Genomic DNA, 15,982 nt, shown 5'->3' on the forward strand with positions numbered 1-15,982 from the left:
ATTTGTTATAGTTTTCTCCTCTGATAATATGTCATAGTAACATTGCACCAATAGTAGAAAGTTAGCACCCAGCAGTGGTGAGTTTCAAATTTGTAGATGTGGCCTGCTTTGTAGATGTGGCCTGCTTTGTGGGAGTGGCTCTGTAGATGTGGCCTGCTTTGTGGGAGTGGCTTGTCGACCATGTGATGGGGTGGGAGTGGCTTGCCAGCCATGTGACCGAGTGGGAGTGGCTTGGCAGTCATGTGACTGGGTGGGCGTAAAATGTGGTGAAACTCACTTAACAACGCTCTTGTTTAGGAACCAAAATGTTGGCTCAGAAATTCTGGCATTTGAAGCACGCAAGTCTTAAAGCTGTCAAGTTACAAGACCCTTGCACCCCTAACCCTTTAGGAAAAAAAAAACCCAGGGGTGTTCAAACTTGGCAGTTTTAAGACTTGTGGACTTCAACTCCCAGAATTCCTCCTCCAGTCATGTTGGCTCAGGAACTCTGGCATTGAAGTGTGCAAGTCTTAAAGCTGTCAAGTTACAAGACCCTTGCACCTCCAACTCTTTAGGAAAAAAAAAACAGGGCATTCAAACTTGACAGCTTTAGGACTTTAAGGTTTAGATAGGACTCTTAGAGGTGGGCAGGGCAATTGGTGAGCCAGCCAATTAGTGAGCGGCGTGCAGGGCAAGCGTGTTGCAGACGGGCGGGAAGAGGGAGCTGGAACCGGTTCTAAACGGCACAGTAGATTTGTGGAACCTCTTCTATAGAAGAGATTAGAACTGGCAGGAACCTACTCCTGGCACCCACACTCTCCTAGACAAATGAAATATTTTGAGAAATATTAAAAAGAAAATATATTAGCCTGGATGAGAAATGGAGAAACATGTTTTCTTAAAGGGAAAAAGCAGCCCAATCTTCCTTAATAGCCCACGTAAGATGTCAGCACTTAAGAGATAAAGAGATAGATAGCTATATTCATAGACAAAAATTCCCCGCAGCAAGGTCTGAACAAAGGCAGAATGAGATTAATCCTCATTCAAGATGTCAATTTGTTAATTTGTCTCTTTTATTTTGGCATTTTGTAGCCCACCCACTTTCTGGAGAGCTTAAATGACCTCTCTGCTAAAGGGTTTCACTTGATGAGCAATAGTAACTTGGCTGCTGATAGTTATCCTTGTATTTTAACTATTTTAATTCCTCAATGGCAACCTTCCTGATTTGTAACTCTGGGTTGCAGGTATTACTGAGGAAAAGGAAAGTAGTCAGATAGAATGGATTAGGTTTCCATGACAGCTATTGATCTTTAGTGTGTATTCCCCCATTTCTAATCTAATGACTGGTATTTAGGGCAGCTTTTTGCAAACTAGCTTTTGGTATTTTTCTACAGGTAATCTTTACAACAGTTCATTTAGTGACCATTCAAAGTTACAATGGCACTGAAAAAAGTGAGTTATGACTGTTTTTCACACTTACGACATTTTTCACAATGATGACTGTTCCAGTATCCCCACAATCATGAGAGGGCGGATAAAGTGACCCTTGACGTAAGTGACATTGATTTGGCCACAACCACCCAGTCATATGACCACCCTGGCACGCCCACTCAGCCACAACCACCCAGCCAGACATTAGGACAGAGAAACCGTTATTAAAAAATTTTCAGCCCACCGCTGCATATACATAAACTGTTGTTTGCTTCTTCCCATATGGAATGGATAGAAACCTCCACTTTTTCCCTAGAGAATTGCACCTTTGTTTACTAGTGGAAGTATTTAAATAGTTACTATAAAAGTTTTATAGTAACTGTGTAATGTGATTCTTTCTCAATGTGACTTCAACAAGACTATATCCTTCCTAAAATAAATACTATGTAATTACTTTTTAAAGGTTTTGGCAGTTTAAACATTTCAACTGACAAACAGTTTGAACATCAAACAATCTAGAATTGACAAAACAATTTAAATATGATTACATTGAATCCTGGTTTAGAATTATATTGCAGTATCTTGCATAAACTTACTTAAATTTTAGATAACGTATTTGTGGTTTATGTAGAGCTTGATAGCTTACAAAATAGGGGCATGTATATACAACTTTGTGTTCTAAAGATGTCATTGATTATGATAGGAAAAAACACAGAATCCTTGGGGCAATAATTCAGATTCTAGAAATTTAGTACAAACAATGTTTGTTTGTTGGTTTGTATGTGTGTGCAAACATGCATGTGTGCTATTCCTAAAAGTTATTAAATCTGAATGCATTAATTGGTATTTTGTTTAATTCATATGTTCCATATTCCATTTGATAATTTGAAAATGTTATAGTTCTGCTGACCTGGAAGATTTTTTTGTATCTCTTGACTACTATTGAATGTTAGGGTTGGTTATCAAGCTATAATAATCTTTTTTTTTTACCTAGTAAAAGTTGGAATCTTTAACCAAATATTGGGAATGTTAATGTTATAACCATCTATTTTAATTAGAAATCAGTGCTAATATATTAAGAAATAAGTGGTTGAAAAACATATGGCATTAAAAATAAATAATGATACTAATTTAATGTTGAAAAAGTCATATATAAAAATATAGATGTGATCAAGTTAGGGCTGGTTATTTAGCACAATTTTGCTAAACAGATATTACATATAGAAGGCTTGAGGTTTTACTGCTTCTTAATATTGTGTCTAAGTATCTCAAATTTATAAAAGCTCTTGGTTATAAGCCCTCACTATAAAGGGCTTAAGAGAGTTCACAGGCTCAACAATTGTCCATTCTTTTGGAAAGTAACTGATTGTCACCATATTGTCTAGAATTGGAGATCATACTAAAGCAAGATCTTTTTTAGTACATGTAATGTAATACAATGCAATACAGTACAATGCAATGCAATAATGAAAATTTGGATATTCTTAAGATATAAGAGCAATATATAAAGCTAAGTTTAAATTATAAAACCAATAAAGTACTGAGATTATTTGTGTAAGAGATGTTAAGGATATTGGGCTATAAAGCAACTGGATGCCCTCCAGATGTACTAAATCATATCACCAAATAATATCCAGTCTACAACCCTTGAGTTTGGGAAGCGAAGAAAGTTATATTCCATACACTCACAAGTTCGCTTGTTGGGAATTTCTGCTATAAAGCATTGATGGACAAATCACTTGTAACATTTTTTAAATTTACCTACAGATTGTATAGTTCCCATTCTCTTGATTTTTTTTTTTTATAGATAGAGACCTTTACAGAAAGAAGTTTAAAACTGAAGTTACTATTAAAATATTCTTATTTCCTCACCACTTTTATATTTTAAAAAAGCATTACAGCTATGAAAACTAGACATCTGTTCATTTTATGTAAAATAAGAAGAAACAATTTCAGGTATAATAATAAACCCTTAATAGATATTCCCATTACAGATACAATAGCAGTAGCATTTAGACTTACCAGTATATACCACCCGATAGTACTTTACAGCACTCTCTGAGCAATTTACAATGTCAGCATATTGCTCCCAACAATCTGGGTCCTTATTTTACTGATTTCAGAAAGATAGAAGGTTGTCAACCTTTAGCCTGTCAGGATCAACCAGATTGTGGGCACAATTAGTCTGCAATACTGCATTCTAACTACTACACCACTAGGGATACAATTAGTATACTGTATGTTCTTATACACGTGTAGCATTCTGTTTATTATTATACACAAATGTAAAACCCATTCAGATTTTAGTTGTTAATACGTGTCTCTTCTTTTAGTCTTAAAGGGATGCTTCAATTTTATTTTAAGAATAACAATCCCACCAGTCTCTTAATTTTCAGAAAGTTATTACATGCCTAGTTTTCCTTAGATTTCCTTTATCTAAAAGATATGATTCCAGCCACAGTTATAGTGTAATATTTTTAAAATATTACATATTTTAAAAGATTTGAATTCCATCTATTCTCCAAGGAGTTAAAGGACTCATTACTGATATATTTAACCACTAAAACATTTTGCTTTATTATGACACCTATGTCAAACTCAAAACATAAGCACAAAATACAATGCCCCTCAATCATAAATATTTAACATACTAAAAATAGCAATTAATTTAAAACAGTATATAACATTGCACATCAAAATTCTTCCAAAAAGTAAGATATTTATTAAATGAATATGCTTCCTACTCCCAATATTTGCCCAAATGCTTTGCTTTTAATAAAAGAATGTAATAGGCTAAAGATTGAATTCAACATTGGAATTTAATTTCACTTTTCTTTGCATAATGTTTTGATATGTAAATGTTCAGGGCAAAATATGTTTTCTGTATTTCCAACTGCATCTCTGTAATTTAAAAACTGCATTGTTTCTATTATGTTGCTCAGAATTTTTTGTGTTCCTTAGATAATATTTTAGATTCCTTCTTACAGTGTACAAAACTTTTTTTGCTAAAATTAAATACTCCTTTGGAACTAATATTTGGCAGTATATGGCATGGGAATCAACAGAAAGCTTGAAAATCTAAACATGTGACTTAATAGTAGTGATAAATTGTAGCAAAAGGCTGTCAAATTGCAACTATGTGCCTTTTTAAATAACAATATTTTAAATATCTTTTTATAAAAATAACTTCAGTTTAGTAGAAATACGGTAGCTGATTGGGGACCCCAATCAGAATCTGTATACTATATTTGCTTCTTTCCATCTTGCTTCTTAAAAATTAACTTCTTTATTAAGTTGTTTCTAATTTTTACTGAACATAAATACTGACATTGAGTATTCAGAAGATACTTGACCAAAGTTAGAGCAATCATCTTGAGATGAATCAGAGAGTCAGAAACAAAGACAAAATGTAATAACAACAAGAAAAGTAGCTATATTTCTGGGCTAATTGGTAGTGTGTTGGAAACAACTTGCACGTTTACTTCAACCAGCAAGGCTTAAGCAACTGTTATGCTGACTAAGTTTTATGCATTTTTTACATTTTATATTTTCTGTAAAAGTAAATTTGTTTGTTTGTTTAAATTTGCTGTCCCATCCCAATTCTCTCTTCATTGCTGAACAAACTGTTTTTTTTTTACTGGGGTCATTTATACTTTGCTGTACTTGTTTCCACTATCCTTTCTGTCATTACAGAAAATCACATTTTCCCTGAGATTTGTCCGACTGTTGATTCTTTTTTAATCCAAATACTATTTTTCATAATATTTATACATTCCATCTTATAATATTAAAGTTCAGCCAAATAGTATAGTAGCTAACTTGTTTAACTGGCACCAGGGAGACTTAAAAAATTCAGTTCGATTCTCAGTCATGGAAGTTCAATGGATGTCATACTCTCTTAGCCTAAGCTACTTAATAGGATTGTTGTGGAGAACAAATCAGAGGAGGGAATTCTCTATATGCCATATTTTTAAAAAGAGGTGGAGCACATATTTTCTCCTTCAGGAAAATTGTTTTGTTCAGTAATATTTTTGATTTGGGGGGGGGGAGTTGCCATGACAACAGATGGCAGAAACACTTATCTGGTATAAATGCACACATAATGAAAGTTAAGATATTGTTCCTACTATTATATTTTTAAAGAATATTGTATAAAGTTATTTTCAATCTTATTTTGGATGGAGTTCCAGTATCTTCTCCTGAATCCTAAATCAATTACATTATTTGATAACTATATACCATATTGCAGCTATTATATGATAATTGTCCCTGAGATCAAATGCAATACTAGGAACTAGCCTTCCTTCCTTCCTTCCTTCCTTCCTTCCTTCCTTCCTTCCTTCCTTCCTTCCTTCCTTCTGGTTTTCAATATATGTACAGCTTGGCTATGCAACATTGATTGCTTTGAATTTCTACATTGTTTATTCAAGTTTAAGCATGGATAGTATACTAATAAGTCATAATTATTTGTTAAATATATGTTGTGCATCAATATTTTTTAACATTAGCAATAGTGTCAAATTTTGTGTACATCAGTTTGTGTCCATTTAAATACTTGACAAATTTATTCATACATCTGGCTATTGTATTCAAACTGCCAATTAGATTTGCAAAAAGAAAAAGAAAAAAATGGAGGAATTATGACTCAAGTCTGCATAAATCTGTTGGGAATAGCAGTCACAATTTAATCTTTGAGATTTCATGATTGACTACTACTTTTTTAAGGCTTGTCTTTAATTTCACAAAGCTCAAGAGCTATTGTATTTCATAGATAGATGATAGATAGATGATAGATAGATAGATAGATAGATAGATAGATAGATGATATAGATATAGATAGATAGATAGATAGATAGATAGATAGATAGATGATAGATAGATAGATATATGATGGATATATATATAGATATAGATATATATTCTTCCCTTAACATGCTAATTTGAACTGTAATTCTGTCAATAAGTGACAGGGTTTAAGTTGAAAAACCTTGTCACTGTGAACTTAGTGATGGCAGTTGTAGTTGCTATTGTCAATGTGATCACAGCTTATGACTTCTTGCTGGCTTCTTCTGTGACTTTGCTTTTAGAAAAAGAGGGAAGGTCACAAACCATAATAACATGACCCTGGGACACCTGGGAATACTACAATAGTCATAAAAACAAGGATCCCTCATAACTACCATTTGTTTTATCACTTGTAAATTTGAATGGCCATTGAATAAAAGGTTGTTGAAGTTTCTGATGCTTCTCATAATGTTTGAAATTGCCATTAATAATTTTCAAAAAAAAAAATGAGAGTCTAGCTACCTATTACAGCTGAATGAGAAGTCTAAACGGTGTCACTGTGACCTGTTAAATAAATTCTGGAATAAAATATTCTGGCTTGATATTATAAATGAATCTGGCCATTGTTTTCAGTTTGGATAGAAAGGAAGCTATAATTAATTATGGTTTCCTGATCTGTTTCCTATTCCAATGAAAGAAAATAAATGTCAATGTGAATATATATGAAGCTAGATCACAGTTCACCTTATAAAATAGAGATTGGAATAACAATTGTAATTCTGGTAGCTCTTTAATATAGTGTGTATTATTTGTATCATTAACAGCATTGCCATGAGCCTTATTTTAGTGAATTAAAATATACAGGCATTAAAAGCTATTCAGAGTTCCTTTTTGTAAATGGGAGAGAAAAGGAACTAGAAGTTTGACAGGTTATTCAGCAACTGTGACTTCAACTGAGAATTATAAAATTAGATGCTCCTTTACACTGATAAGATATTAATATGATATATTTCAAATGTTACTGTTAACATAACATTTTGAAATCTTACCATAAGGAATAATGGGTAGCAATCTTTATATTTTATTCAGAATGTAACATATTTTAATGGTATGTAGGAAAGACCTGGCCAATTTGCAGAAAGCCATGCTATAACTAATGCAACAGCTGGGGCACAACAAAAAGTAGCTCAGACAAATGATCCTGAATTTCCATGGGACCTTGCCCCATGGAGTGAAGTTCAGAGTGAACCAGGATAAACTCAAGATGATCACCATTCAGTGTGAAATGTATATGGGAGGCAGGTCAGAGGACTTTCTACTGATCACATCAAAGTGTGAAGGAAACAGCAGCTAAGTGGACAATACCATTCATTGAGGAGAACAGTCTGATGCTGGACAACTATTAGGACTTCATAAACTCAAATGATGTCTTGAGTATCCCATATATAGAATCGCTGCTAGTTGAGTGATCCGTAAGTTCAAACAGAATGTCATATATTTCAGACTTTAAATTATTTGCCTGCAATGTAGGATAGAAAGATTTAGTCTTTATGGGTGATTCTTGATGTATTGGACTGAAATGTTGGTCATAAATCATTGCAGTCATAAGTGAGGCACCACACGGTCAGATATGATTTTACAACCAATTTTTACAACAGTTGTTAATTGAGTCATCACAGTCATTAAGCAAACGCCATGGTAAAATGTGCAACATTTTATCCAATGGGTAGTTTTTGCCAGCAAACAGCAGATATGTCACAAAATGGGATTATGCTGCAGTTGACCATAAATGCAATCCAATTGTTAAGCTCCTGAAATGTGTTCATGTGACCATAACCACATAGTCATAACTTCAAGAATGGATTGTAAGTAATTTTTCCAAGTATGTTGTAACTTTGAATGGTCATTAAGAAACCAATTGAAAGCTACCTATATTGATCAATTCAGAGAATAGCTGTCTGAGGAGCTAAGAGAGGCAAGGCACTCAAAATATTCTGCAGGAGCTATATCAATGTTTTGTAATAATAGACATGTAACTGGAAGAGTTAAGGAAGGAAAAAATGGTAAGGGAGAAATCACTTAAAGCCTGTGTTCCTCCAAGGCTTCCTCAACATTCAATCTGGGAGAATTCCTGCAATCCACATCCCTCTTTAGAGAAGCAAAGAAGAGAGTATCAAAGCTATGTATTTATTGTAGAGCCCAATGCTGTTTGGTAAAAGCACTAGCATTAGCCAGTAAGTGCTCAGCTTACTTCAAAGTAGCACACTGACGAAACTTTACTGATCCATTTCTAAGAAGTTCTGAAGAAGAGCAGGGGTGTTCACCATTTAAGGACAGCTTAAGGACAATTGTTGACAGCAGGCAAGCATATTTAATCACTCCTGTTATTGTTACTTTAGATTCCAGGCAGATGGTGGGACTTTCTTCTCTTGTAGACTTGAGGACAACCAGTAATTTCATAGGTATAGAAATAATACAAAAGCGAAAGCTCTAGAAAATTTAAGCTCTAGAAAACCCAATGTTACTCAGAATGATTGACAGACAGCCACTAAGAGCAGGGCTGACTGCAGCTGAATCAGAAAAAGTACAATCATGTTCACATTCCGCCTCTGGTGATGTGAAAGATATGCGATACTTTCTGGCTTTCGTTAATTTTTATAGGAAATTCTTTCCTAATTTTGCTGACCATCTAAAACTGCCAGCTCATAAGAAAGGATCAGCAATTGTCATGATTAATCCAAGAACAAACAGCATTTCAAGGATTAAAACACCTCTTTGTTTCTGACCCTGACCTGTGCTGTCCCTTTGTGGCACACACAGATGCTTTCAATATGGTGATAGGGTTGCTCTAGCACAGAAGAGAAGGACCATATTTACCATTGTATTGAGCACAGTGGTTAGAATGCAGCATTGCAGGCTAATTCTGCCCAATAATGTAATTGAGTTTAATCCTGACGGGTACAAAGTTGACTTCTATCTTTCGGAGATCAGTTTGTAGGGGGCAATTTGTTGACTCTGTAAACTGCTAAGAGTGCGCTGAAGTGGTATTTAAGTCTAAGTGCTACTGCTATTGTTATTGTTATTGCTGTTGTGGGCCTTTTACTCCAGAATGCTCCTCCCAGCTGAAAGGAACTTTGATATTTTCAGTAAAGAGTTGTTGGTAGTAAAAAAAGATGTTATTCAGTGATGGAGATGCCTGATGGAAGGAGCAATCCATTCTCTACAAGTTCATACAGACCATAAGAATGTAGAGGTTCTGCAAATATTCAATCTTCCACCCCTAATCAAATTGCTTTGATTTTTACAAACCTTCCAGGCTTCCAAAACAATTTTTCAGATAATGTCTCACCTAAGACAATTCAATGTATACTCTTTCCCTCCCTCCCCTCCCCCCTCTCTCACACTCACATCATAATAATTTTGAGATAGTGTCTTATCTAAGACAACACAATGTATGCTCTCCCTCCCTCTTTCTCCCTCATCCCTCCCTCCCTCCCCCCCTCTCTCTCCATAATAATACTCCAACTATGCAGTTCAGAATATGAGGGCCAGAAGCAAAAAGATTCCTGGAGTAACAATTATTGTGTAATTTGGGGAGTTACCAGCAGAAGAGGGGAATGACACAGCAACATTTTGTTCTCATAGTCCAAACTCAGTTTCCACTATGAATTCAGGACTGAGACAATGAGTCTGAAGGGGAGAATGGTGTAATGGAATCTGGGGAAAAGTCTAGGGGAATGGGCCAACAAATGATGCCTAGGGATTGATAGATAAGCATAGTTCACAGCTGTATAATGGACAAGGCAAAACATTCTGAAGATACCTTCCCTAGTTTCTCAGATGTAAGAGATACAGGAGAACTGTATTTTCAAATTGAAATATTCTGTTAATGTAACTTTATAATAAAATTGAAGTAGCTCATCTGGTTGTGCTTTGAATCTGGTCTATTTGGTAAAGTTAGCAGGTATTGTTTACTTTGTCTCTTTAAAACGCATTCATAAAAGAATAAGATTAATGCATAAATAAATCCCTATCTGAAAACAAAGACATGGGTTTTATAATAAGTAGATTCTTATTTGTGTGCAAGCTTGTAGCGTGACAAAAGAACATAATGTGTATTTTTTTAAAACTATCTACCAAGTAATGGAAACTTTCTGGGTAAGGCAGGATATAGTACAAACTGAAATAATAAAATCCATTTCAAATAATTTTTCCAGATTAAGAAAAATACCTAAGCTGGTTCATTTACATTTATAATCCATTTACTATATTTTTGTTCATATTTTGAAAAAGATTTTAACCACTAGAAATGCAGTACAATATACAGATGGAACATAAGAGAAACTCTACAAGAAGTTGTGTCTGTAAAAGGAATGTTGCATCTTGCATACTCCATCTTATCCTGTATAAATATATATTTTTTGCCTGTTTTTATAGATTTTGAGGTGAGGAAGACTTTGTTAAAAGAATTGTTTTTTCCCGAGCAGTCGCAATTTCAATCTTGCTTTACCTGTAATATGAAAGCAGATGGTCTGCATCTCTTTTGAATATTTATAACTATCAAAAACAATCTCTTGTTATTCACCCTTAGGCTTATGAGATGTCAGAACTGTTCTAGTAGGGAAAAATTGTCTTGGGTGTTTACTAAAAGAGGATTATATTAAGCTGAAATGACTATACATTTTCTAGTTTAATATTTGTTCATCAGCTGTTTAATCATATTTAGATAATTGTGTAAATAAGTTCTTGTAACTCTTGCCCCATCTACTGATCTAGCTTGAATGCTTTCAATATGCAAAGACAAATGTCTATTTATTTTCCTTCTTTAAAAACATTAAAAAGACCTGTTAAAGTTTTGTACATGATACTTTGAATTATCTTGAACATATGAGGGATATAGCCTAATATCTTTTGTTCATTAGGTTATTTCATAGAACATCTGTTTTTGAGATTTCCTGTTATATTATTTGGCACACTTTCATAAGCAGTGAAATGTCTATTTTAATCCATGAAGTTGTTCATAATTTTTATCAAAGATATGTATGACTAAAGCTTAAGATATTGTTAAAGAGGATAGAGGATATTTGGTTACAATGGAGGATAAATGGATTTTTGACCTGAAGCTGAGCAATCACAGATAATAGATTTTGTAGTGGCTGGTTGAGTTGGCAGTAAAGCATGAACAGTTTTAGTTTAGATAATTGAACTGACCTGATTAATGTTGCTCTTTTTTGTTTCTCAAAAATACAACAATGCACTTTCAAACACAGCCATTTATGATCAGATAATCTATATTCAGGTTATTATGAACCTATTCTGAGTGCAACCTAAAATGTTGCATTCATTGCTGAAGAATGAATTAAATATAAAAAGAAGTTAACTAAATAAAGTAAACAAATATAAGTAGGTTGCTGAGAATATATTTTCTTTAGGTTAGAAAATGTATGCAAAATTACTTGGTTGCCACTGTTCTCGTTATATGCAATAATATAACTCCAGATATTGAATAAATTTTTGCCCAGATGAACCAAAAATGAACTTTAAAAAAAATCAATCCCTAATGCCATACAGTTATGGAAGAGATAATTATAAATAATGCATTTGGCTGCAAAAGAAAGCTGAGATTGTGGCAGATGGTATCATACCAGTGTAGTAAGGCTTTTGCAAAGGTGGCACCATTTCAGATCAAATCTTCATCAGACAATCACAAAAAAGAACTACAGCTACTGGGTGTGTATACCTGTGGGTTCTTTTAGATGGTGAGTCACATGAACTCAAGTAAACTTACAATAAATGGAGACAGGATTCTGTGGGTTTTTAAAATATCTTTCTGAGTTATGTGTCAAGAAAGAGCAAAAGCTGTTATCAAATCATAGATACATCTACTTTTGACACCATACCATATTATAATTATTTTCTTAGGTTTACGGATTTTTACAAACTAAATCTATAGCAAAATACAAAAACAACTGAAAATGTCTAAGCTTTTGTAAAACTGACTATCTTCAAATTAATCTATATTTTGAAACTCAAGATAATATAGCAAACATTTTTCTTTCTAAAATCAAGCTGTAAAAATCACTAAAGATGGAGGGTTTTAAGGATTAATCAGTGATAATTTTAGAAGATTATGCATATATGAAACAGTATGAACATAATAATACCCTTGTAAGGATCGTCTAATGGTACTCTTGTATTTATATTAAGATCATAGATAGCACATGACTGATGACAATGTGATGCTTAATAGTTTTGAAAGTATTGCAGAATCTCATTCCCTTGATACCCTAATCTAGGGTCTTCAAGTTTGGACTTCTAAAATAATTTATCTTGGACTACTACTTCACCATAAATAATTTTCATATTTTGTTGTCGCATTATCCTTCATTTTAATAACTTCATAAAGACATATGGCAATGCAAACAATTTAAATTTTGGCTCAGACACCCCTGATTATTGCAACGTTTATGATTGGAATGCCTTTTCACTTAAAACTGAAGAGACAGAAGAACAGGTTCATGCATTCTATTACCACTGCTACTGTTATTAAAGTGCACACAATCCAGTGTTGAAGTTTCAGGTCAAAAGTAATATAAAACGAGTAGCTGAATTGCTTCCTTTTTCTTAGTAGTAGATGATTGATTAATTCCGATTAATGTAAATGTTTTAGTGTACATTTTTCTTGGCTATATGAAGCAATGTACATATGTACGTATGTGCCGTATAAGTTCAGAATACACTAGTGAGAAAGGAGGAGCATATGGTGTATTTTTTGCTCCTGGAAATATATTTTTAGAAGTATTTCTAGAGATGATCTAGATATGCACTGAAAATAGTGAAATGCATTTTTAAAAATTATTTCAGTACAATTAAGGCAAGTTGTTCATTCATTGTGACTTTTTTGAATGAACGACTTTCATGAAGACCAATATATGAACAATGCTGTATGATCTCCCATTTTGAAATATTTTGTTAGTCCCCTTGGTTTCATATTATATTATTCTTTCAGATATAAATTTTAACTATACCAAAACATAAACTTTACATAATTTGTAATATTTTTGCATAGTTGTTAATATTTTTGTTTTTCTTACATCTGTATATATATTTTTGGGAACAAAATGTGATATTAAAATAATATTTAAATATAATGTAATGGCTGCTGAATATTATAAGATTTGCCAATATAAATGTGTTAAATCGTAACAAAATAAAATTGTATATTGTCTTGTAACTGGGAATGTTATTAATCAAATAATTAAAATGTCTTCTATTAAACATTATAATAATATAATTGCTCTTTCTCTTCTTTTTTAGAGTATGATATCTTCCATTGTGAACAGCACTTACTATGCAAATGTCTCAGCAGCAAAATGTCAGGAATTTGGGAGATGGTATAAACATTTCAAGAAGGCAAAAGATATGATGGGTAAGCAAAGTGATCAAAGTTCAAGTGGCATTGTCTACATGCTTATGATTTAATACATTTTAAGCTTTGTTTGGACAGTATAAATGGACTGATCTTTTATAGATCTGATAATGATGTTTGATACAGCAAATATTTGATAACATTTTACAAAATATAATGAGTAAAAAAAAAGAAAGAAGAAAGAAGGGAAGGAAAGAAATAAAGAAAAAACAAAAGAAGGAAGGAGGGTGGAGAGGGGGGGGAAAGAAAGAAAGAAAGAAAGAAAGAAAGAAAGAAAGAAAGAAAGAAAGAAAGAAAGAAAGAAAGAAAGAATGCACAGATATTTAGTTTTCAAAATCAGCCATAATTATAATCAGGTCACTAATATGGCCTATCCTTTCCATAGGTTGGAAAAGGTATTTAACTTATTTTGCCTATTGAATATAGCCCATGGCTCTTACATGACATTTCATAGTAATAGCAGTGTGTAATATTTACAATAGTTATTGAAAATATTTTCAAAAGTATTTCATCTATAACAAGTGTTAGAATATATCCTATGCCAGTATTCTATTACTTCCTTATTTGTTACATGTCTATCTCAGACAGCAAAGGATATAGCATTGGCAATAAGGCAGTCATGTAAGACTTTTCTGCTGATCTTTGTATAAAATTCCATGTCATTACAGTTCTTTAAACAACTGTCTGTACATGGGAATGCATATAATCTGAATTAGATAAAGCATTGATTTACATATCTCTTATTTATTTCAATGAATGTACTAGAAAAATAACAAAATTTACATTGAGTCCATCTTCACATTCAAATTTTAGAAACTTTGTTTTTCAAACTTTACACACACACACACACACACGCACGCACGCACACAGTAAATAAATAGAAGTGTAATTAATAATACAACTTATAGAAGATATACTAGCCTATATTTGAAACTTATGATAGAAATGTTGCACACAATTGTTAGTTGCACATAATATTTGGTTTCTCTGAATTGAGATATAAAACCATGAGACTTATTTAATTCCATTGATGGAATTATATTATATTAATTATATTATATTATATTATATTATATTATATTATATTATATTATATTATATTATATTATTATATTATATTATATTATATTATATTATATTATATTATATTATATTATATTATATTATATTATATTATATTATATTATATTATATTATGAAATATTAATGCAGATTATTAATATTAATAGCCAACAATATTTTAATTCTTGACAAGGCAGGAAAACTTATATGACTTACTAATTCCAATCTCTTTAGTAAGGCCTGGGTAGTAACTTAGCAAAATTGGTATCTTTTATTATACGATTTTAACATTTGAAAATTTAGGCAGCATTTTCACCAGAGAAATTCAACAGGTACAGAAGGTAACAAATTACAGAAAAGAAAAGCTACTGGCCTAAGAAGGAAAATGGAACAGACTGCAGGTGAAGTTGTGCATGTTCATATTTGAAGACGGAGAAATAAAGTAATGGTTTGCCTGTATGAAAATATAATCTTTCCGCATGTGTGTTGTAGCAAAAGAGCAACACTGTATACTACTGTGTAGGAAGTGTCTACCAAGGCACTTCCAGGTTGAAAGGATTAGCTGGTGACATCACTCTTGCCTAGGGTATACCCAAGGGGGCTCTTGTCATATTCCTATGATTTTCACACTGAAGTGGTACTATTTATCTACCTGCATTTACATGCTTTCAAACTGCTAGATGAGCAGGAACTTGGACAAATTAATGGCAATTCATTACACCATATCCTTTGCACTTTCGGTTTAGAACTTTTGAGTTGTTAAATTCTCAATGGTCTTCTGACTCAGTATCCTAACCACTGGAACCCCTAGAGCAATACTGTATAATGCAGACAGACAAATAGACATATGGTACTCCTTTAAGAAACTTTTTGTTTGTTTATTTTTGTGGAGACCATTTTGAATGATAAGCTGAAAAATGCAACATTAGAAATCTTTTTAGAATTCCAAGTGACTGCATCAATTCTCCTGCCTTTCTTCACCATATCTGGGGCTATGAATAAATATCTGCAAACTAAAACAGTAAATGGCCAAATTTGAAGCATTAAACAATCAGAACATTGGGCACTATCTAATAAAATGAAATTCAATGATGAAAAGAGTAAGGTTCTACATTTAGGCAACAAAAAGGAAATGTACAGATACAGTATAGGTGGTACCTTGCTCAACAGTAGTAACTGTGAAAGGGATCTTGGAGTCCTAGTGGACAAACATTTAAACATGAGCCAGCAATGTGCAACAGCTGCCAAAAAAGCCAACACAGTCCTAGGCTGCATAAATGAAGAGATAGAATCAAG

The 15,982-nt window shown here is 32.9% G+C and overlaps 1 protein-coding gene across 9 annotated transcripts in view; it reads left to right on the plus strand.

Annotated features, from left to right (window-relative positions):
* The window catches only part of SATB1 (SATB homeobox 1), a 111,648-nt gene that overhangs the window by 39,138 nt on the left and 56,528 nt on the right, over positions 1-15,982 (plus strand). For all 9 annotated transcript variants that reach the window (XM_081970858.1, XM_081970860.1, XM_081970859.1 and 6 more), the window contains one exon: positions 13,513-13,624. In XM_081970858.1, coding sequence (XP_081826984.1) covers positions 13,513-13,624 — 112 coding nt within the window. The remainder of the gene's footprint in view (positions 1-13,512; positions 13,625-15,982) is intronic.

The sequence above is a fragment of the Natrix helvetica genome, assembly GCF_964273705.1.
Source record: "Natrix helvetica genome assembly, chromosome: Z".
NCBI lineage: Eukaryota > Metazoa > Chordata > Lepidosauria > Squamata > Natricidae > Natrix > Natrix helvetica.